We start from the raw sequence: 6820 nt of genomic DNA on the forward strand, positions 1-6820 counted from the left end.
TTTTTAATTTCTTCAATAGCTTTAAATGTTAGATAACAATGTTGCGAATAAAAAGTATTCGAAATTACAAGCAGAGTTCGCAAATCGCAGAAAATGTATAGTGCTCCATGAAGAAAAATAAAGGATTTAGGCCAAGCAATAGTCCATGACATAAATCCAATCGGAAAACCACATACACCATCATGTGCAGGGCAGTCCGAACTTTATTCCCGGTTTGGTATGGACAACCAAATGCCATTTGTTAATTTTTTATAAACAATTTTCAAAACAAAAAATCGCATTGTTTTAGTTTCTTGCTTGTAAAATCGACACGATTGAAGCAATCGGTCATCTTATTGGTGTAAATAGTTGAATTGTAGAGCATGGAATTAGGAAGAGAATGAGATATCGATCTATTTGATTCCATAATTAGAACCGGAGAAAACGCGAAAAAACCGAAAAACTCAAAACTTGGCTATTTTTTTAATTACGAGCTCAGATTTTATTGAAGAAGAGAAGTTATTATAGAAGGGTAGTTATTTATATATACTTTATGTGTCCAAAAGCTGTCCTCGGTTGGATTAATTGGACAATTTCAATTTCAACTTTTTTCAGCGATTTTTTCGCCGAGGGCTGCTTGCGCCTGAGATGGTCCGATTGGAATTTAATCATTATTAATTTTTCTATAAACTGCGGTTAAGTGGGTGAAACAGAGTCTTGAATATGAGTGAAAACGGTCGAGGGCACCAAAAAGGTGAGTGGTGGGGGTTGCTGCTGGTACAGCCGCTTTTTCATTTTTTTTAATTCTGGGTTACATGAACATGAGGAAATCGATTTTTGACTCAGATTTCACAAATGATGGTAGAATAAGCAGGCAATGTGTATCTTTTTTACACCTTTGAAGTTTTAAATGGGCATTTGATCAAGCTCAAAAACGCACAACTTTTCCCAATGTAGGCGACGTCATATTTCTGATGGTTCAAGATTACAAAGATGATGCTAGTAAAACGGACGTCAGGTTAATATCCAAGCAATAGAAATTTCTGTACAGTTATAATCAACTATGAGAAAAAATAAAAAACTGAAATCATATTGAAGTCTTACTAATAAAATGCCTACCAAAATCCAATACCCGAAAACGCTTCATACATATAAATAATATATGTATAGAGAATGAATGAATACATGAAATAATGTATGGTTTATGCGATATATTGAATTTTTTTTAAGCAAAACGCCTCGAGCCCCTGAAATTCCAGTTTTGACAAAACATTGAAACTCGTTTGTTATACTCTCGTCAAATAACCTAAAGTCAAGTGTCTATTTTTGTTCTTACCTGTAAAATCGGATTTTCCAATGCCAACTGAAGTCAAATCAGGTTGAGACTTGGACAATGCCAGTTTGTCGCTACTTATTTTACTTCTGCTATTGACAGCAGCTTGTAGTGGCGATTTGTCTGCCCATTTATTAGAGTATTCTATTGGTGCTGGTATGTTGTTAATATCAAATGAAGCTGTATCAAATCGGCCTATCAGGTCGTGAATGGTTTCATGACTAACTGTGTTGCTTGGAGATGGTACTTTAACCTAAAAAAACCTTTGATTTGCAATGGCCTAACAATGTAAATTATATTTATTGATAAAGTCAAAATATAAAACAATATTTTAGAGCAATGCTTGACTTTGAGAAAGTGGGAAACTTTCATACTCTTTTCATTCTTTCAAAAGCCGAATATGCATACATTTTAGTTTCCCTGTGAAGACTTAATAGGGCAAATATTTTACCTAAAAGATAGGAGGAATTTAAAGGGTGTACTCTATTGCAACCAAATTGAGTGAAAAGTGGAAGTTGAGAACGATATTGAAAATCGTCGCTACCTACACCAACGCGTCAAGCTGCCTTGGCTCAATTATATCAATTATTACTAAAATTCTCATATAGTTACAAAAAATCTTTTTAAACCCAGATATTTCAAAAACGGAAGGTTCAATCAATGCTTCAAGGTTTACCATTTCAAGCGATGCGCCGGCCTCCCGACCTTCGCTGGAGGCAATTTTGGTTGGGCATCTGACACACGCGCATTTTAATGTTGTTGGGCGATGCGGTGGGAATTTGTCGGAGATGGGTGTAAGCATCTCCTATCGCCAAAGCTATTTTGTTAGCGAAAGTTCTCAACTTCTCGTGTTTTTTATACTATTTTTGTTATAAATATATAGATAACGATGTCGATGTATTGTACAGTGTTAATAACGCCTTTCACCGCTAATATGTCTTTATTTAGAAAAAAAATTATATTTTGCGATTTATTTTTACAATATCTTATCCTTCGAGGCAACTAACCGCAATGGGAAGCGCTTATCCTTTCTGCCTTTGGTGGCGTTCCAGCGCCGACTTTTAAAACGACTTCATTAGCTAACTAAACGGCATGCAGTGCCCAACTTTTATCAGTAAGTTAATAATATCAGTGCAAAAGCGGACGCCGGGGGCCACTAGAATAGCGATATTGCGCATGCTCATTCTATTGGAGAATTGTCGTGAGTGAGTCCACATAACGAAGAACAGCTTTGCATCGAAAACACGTCGCTTTCGCGTTGACGACGGCACGCACGGCTATCCGCCAAAGTTTCGAAGATCGACTAAACATACTGCCCTCTGTGTCTCCTAAATCGGCCACTCTCATTCGAAATTTTTATGTTACATTGTACATTTACTTAAGTAATAAAATTGATGTAACTAATAATTAATACTCACTTCTTTGGCTAGATGCTTTAAAACGCTAGATTGGCTGAGATAATCATCGGGGATTTCAGTTATTTCTTGCACACCTAAAATATAATAATTTTAAAGACAGAATAGTTTTAAAAATCGTGTTTTTTTGCAATAAATTGTTACTAAAACTAACATATGGACCATAAATGTGACTGAAAAACATATACCTATTAATCTGATCATTATCTTTTATATCATCGCACAATTGGTTTGCTACTAGTCTTTGTGTCACGATAAAGTAGTTTTAAATACCTATTCGCGAGTTGAAAAGTTAAGGTACTAAACCATTCCGTATTAGGCTTTTTAACTATGTTTTTAATTTTAAATTTTTCAAATTTTTTCTCCATTGAATCGATCATGGTCCATGCTTCTACTCCATATATGAGTTCAGAATATATGGCATTTCACTTGCTTGATTTTAGATGCTATGGATATATGATTACCGACGAAGAGTTGCTTTGCATTGCTAAAAACTGTTCTTGACCTTTCGATTCTTGTCTTATCTCCACAGACATACTCCATTGTGAGTTAACCACAGATCTAATATAGCGACATGTGTTCCAACTATCCCAATCCTGTTTATATTTGACATATCCTAGTAGAGTTCTTCAAATATATGTATTCACATTAGATAGGAAAGCAAACCATAGGAAAATCTATTTACTAATAGATATGGGGAATTTGTCACACAACTGAAGTTTTACTAAACGATGACAATAATCTTTCACCCCCACAAGAGAAACATCCGCAAGCTTTATAATAAACTAACTCAACCTTAAATTAGTTATCGCATAACTAACTGTTATCGTACAGGCATTTCTCTTCTATCAGTAATTGAAAACTCACATAAACTGTGTCATCTCATCACTTTTGTTGAACATGTTCCACGATAATGTAAATCTTGTATAGCAGGTCTACTTACAAATTCAGCCCCAAAATATTATTACCTTGTTAAAAACATTCTGTATACGAACATTAAACAGTAACATTACTAAATATATGACAACATTTCTCACACTAATTTGCTTCGTTTACCTGTGCTAGTAATAGAAGGAGACGGTGATGCAGAACTCCTTTTCTGACCAGATGACAATTTTGTATCACTATACAAATTTGGCTGTTGGTGAAGGTAACTGTGGGGTGATGAAGTTGCGCCAGAATTTCTTCCTAAATTGAAAAGACAATTTCCCAATCCTTAATCGACATAATTATATGAAGGCACTGTACGACTATTGCGAGAAAAATACGTTTAGCAATCGAGTCGGCAATAAATATGTCCTTGAGCGCTCAATGAAAGCCAACTGCAGATGTATGTTTTAAAATACCTGTTGTTTGAGCGGAATTATATTACATTTGAGTAGGTCCGATTAGGCTTATTTTCTGCTCACATTTTCAAATTAATACCTGTGCAGGTTAAACTGTTAGCAAGTAATATTCTAGAGTCCATTTTGAAAAAATACGTGTTCGCCACGTTTCTTGAATTAATTTGCCCCACTCGTTCGCCCTCAATTTTCTTGAAAATGTTTCTGAAATTAATTCAAGTTTCGTATTGAATATTCAAAACTAATAATTATGTAAACACGTGAACTTGTTGAAACTTCTACTTAAAAACGAATAAAAACCTATACAGGATGTTCCGTAAGCTCATGATCCAAAGGGTACTGCGATATTCTTTGGAGCAAAAGAAGACGACCGTTTATTAACAAAAAATGCCTAGCTCCTCTGCTATTGATGGTCAAAGTTCTTCAAAAAATTTACCTTTTTTGAAATACCGGGAGAATGGTACGATGTATTTTTGTATTTTAGTGAAACTCGCTGTGAATTTGTTCTTATGTAAGACTCATATTTTGATAAAACAATCGAGTTCAGCCGTTTTGGACAAGTGGTGAATTCTTGAGTGTCGGGGTACAAAAACTACCAGAACTTTTTAGTTGGAAGATGAAATCAACTCATTTTTTTATGTTGATGCACTAATCATTTGTTCACAATTTTGTGCTCTTTGTAAAATCTTGTAGCATGCATAGTTTTTGTGAAAAAATATATTTCTGTTTCCTTGCCACTTAACAATGTTTGACCATCAATAGCAGAGGAGCCAGACATCTTCTGTTAATAAAAGTTAGGTCAGATCGTTTTCTTTTGGTTTAAAGAATATCGCAGTACCCTTTTGATCATGAGCTTACGGGACACCCTGTATAATGTTATGTTGATAGATCATTATAACTTTAATCATTTATAGTCTTAATTTAAAACAAACTGAGAGAAAGCATGGACTAGCTCTTTTGGGCAGTACTTGAGGAGTAACAACTAAATTTTTCTTGAGTACCGTCGTTTGGGTGAAGTCGGACGATTTTTTCAGTTTTCTCTTAATTAAAAGTATAATTTTGAAAATTAAATTTTCAATAAAATAATTTAGAGTCTTCCGTGTCTCCGTTGTCGAATTCCATAATAAAACAAATTAACTTTTCAATCCCCCTAATTAAAAGTGCCCTAGAGATGTTTTCTTCATTGTAGTTCGTAGAATTAATACCGATTTTCTTTTTATACTGCCTAACCATGGCGCCCGCCTTCACCTATATAAAATCACTTTTCTTGCTAAAACGCAATTATTTAAAACAAAAAAACAATATTTTTAATGAAATTGCCATGGGTTTACTAATAATAGAGCACATCAGAAAAAATAACTCATTCGGATTTTTTATTTTTAGTATTCTCTAGTGTGCAACAGTCTCTTTTATAGTTTTCAAATTCCAAGAAAAAATACAATTGATAAAATCCTCACCCTGTGTTCCACGGCTAATTTTTCCAATGAAAATGTATACTATTAATGACGGTAGGAACTTAACTGACGGGAATATAACGGTTGGGTACTTTTTACGCGGTGTATCAAATGATCTTGACCAAAATATTGACCACTAAAGGTCCGACCGAGTTCGCCCCCACAAGTCGACTTCACCCCGAATAAATATACATTGAAAGAACTCGAAATGGTAACTTGTTTGGATTATCGGGTAAAAAATTACCTGTCCAAGGTTCATCTCCAGCACTGTGAATTATTAGTGTGTTATATGAAGAAGATGATACATCTAGCGAACTGCGATTTGACGGCAAACTGTCTCTTAGAGAGCTTCTATTGCTAGCTTGGAGATTCTCTTGTCCTTGCGGTTCTTGCCTTGGAGTATGCCGAATGACGTATTTTTCTTCATTTGAGAGATTCTCGTTTGAAGTAGATACGTCAGTCTCACTACCGCTTAAACTTTGCGGAAACGCCCCTGAAATTATTTAGAAATATATAATTTAATATTTCATTAAATTAATGAACTGCAAAGATTACAAATATTTGTTCGCAAACATTGTAGCAAACTTTGGCCTCAATATATTAATGTTGAAGGAGGTAGGTAAACTTTAAACTATGTCATCATATCAAAATTACCTTGCCCTTGGCTCACTTGAAGCGAGTAAGTCCGATATCTGTTTGCCGGTTGCATTATTGAATTGTAGAAGTAAACGTCTGGAGAGTCATACCTGAAAATTCAAACAAAAAATCTTACCAACACATAAGTTGTCTAGTTTTACTCAAATGTTTTAAATTTTAATTTAAAATTAAAATATAAAACACGGAAATGTCAAAATTTGACATTTCTTTGTCTTTTTTAATGAAACACAACATAACATGATATCAATATTCTCATTTAAAAAAGTGTTACCGGGCGATTATCGGTATTTAACGTAACCCCTAAAATAAAAGTGTTCCAAACGTGTAACCTAAAACTGTAGTTACAGCTAGCTGATTTAACAGTTTTTTTGGAACCGTCTTATAAAACCGAAATAGCGGTGCGCACTTCGGACACTGTCGAGCGATCTATCCAGCTGCAGCCGTTTGCCAATTTAAACCGTTGTTTTTGGAACCATCTCATAAAACCGAAACAGATGTGCGCACTTCGCACCAGCTGTAGCCGTTTGCCGATTAAAATGTTATTTTTGGAACCGTCTCATAAAACCGTAACAGCGGTGCGCACTTCGCACCAGCACGGAACCGATGCGACAATGTCGAGCGATCTATCCAGCTGCAGCC

At 35.0% G+C, this 6820-nt stretch overlaps 1 protein-coding gene across 4 annotated transcripts in view; it reads right to left on the reverse strand.

The window, feature by feature from the left end:
* Positions 1 to 6820, reverse strand: part of LOC109541401 — a 44865-nt gene that overhangs the window by 23634 nt on the left and 14411 nt on the right. For all 4 annotated transcript variants that reach the window (XM_048670273.1, XM_048670272.1, XM_019910264.2 and 1 more), the window contains 5 exons: positions 6179 to 6270; positions 5769 to 6017; positions 3784 to 3915; positions 2731 to 2804; positions 1316 to 1565 (listed from right to left, as the gene is read on the reverse strand). In XM_048670273.1, the coding sequence (XP_048526230.1) occupies positions 1316 to 1565; positions 2731 to 2804; positions 3784 to 3915; positions 5769 to 6017; positions 6179 to 6233 (760 nt within the window). In that variant the 5' untranslated portion in view covers positions 6234 to 6270. The remainder of the gene's footprint in view (positions 1 to 1315; positions 1566 to 2730; positions 2805 to 3783; positions 3916 to 5768; positions 6018 to 6178; positions 6271 to 6820) is intronic.

Source organism: Dendroctonus ponderosae, unplaced genomic scaffold, assembly GCF_020466585.1.
Source record: "Dendroctonus ponderosae isolate FM_Combo_2020 unplaced genomic scaffold, Dpon_F_20191213v2 Dpon_F_20191213_1, whole genome shotgun sequence".
NCBI classification, from domain to species: domain Eukaryota; kingdom Metazoa; phylum Arthropoda; class Insecta; order Coleoptera; family Curculionidae; genus Dendroctonus; species Dendroctonus ponderosae.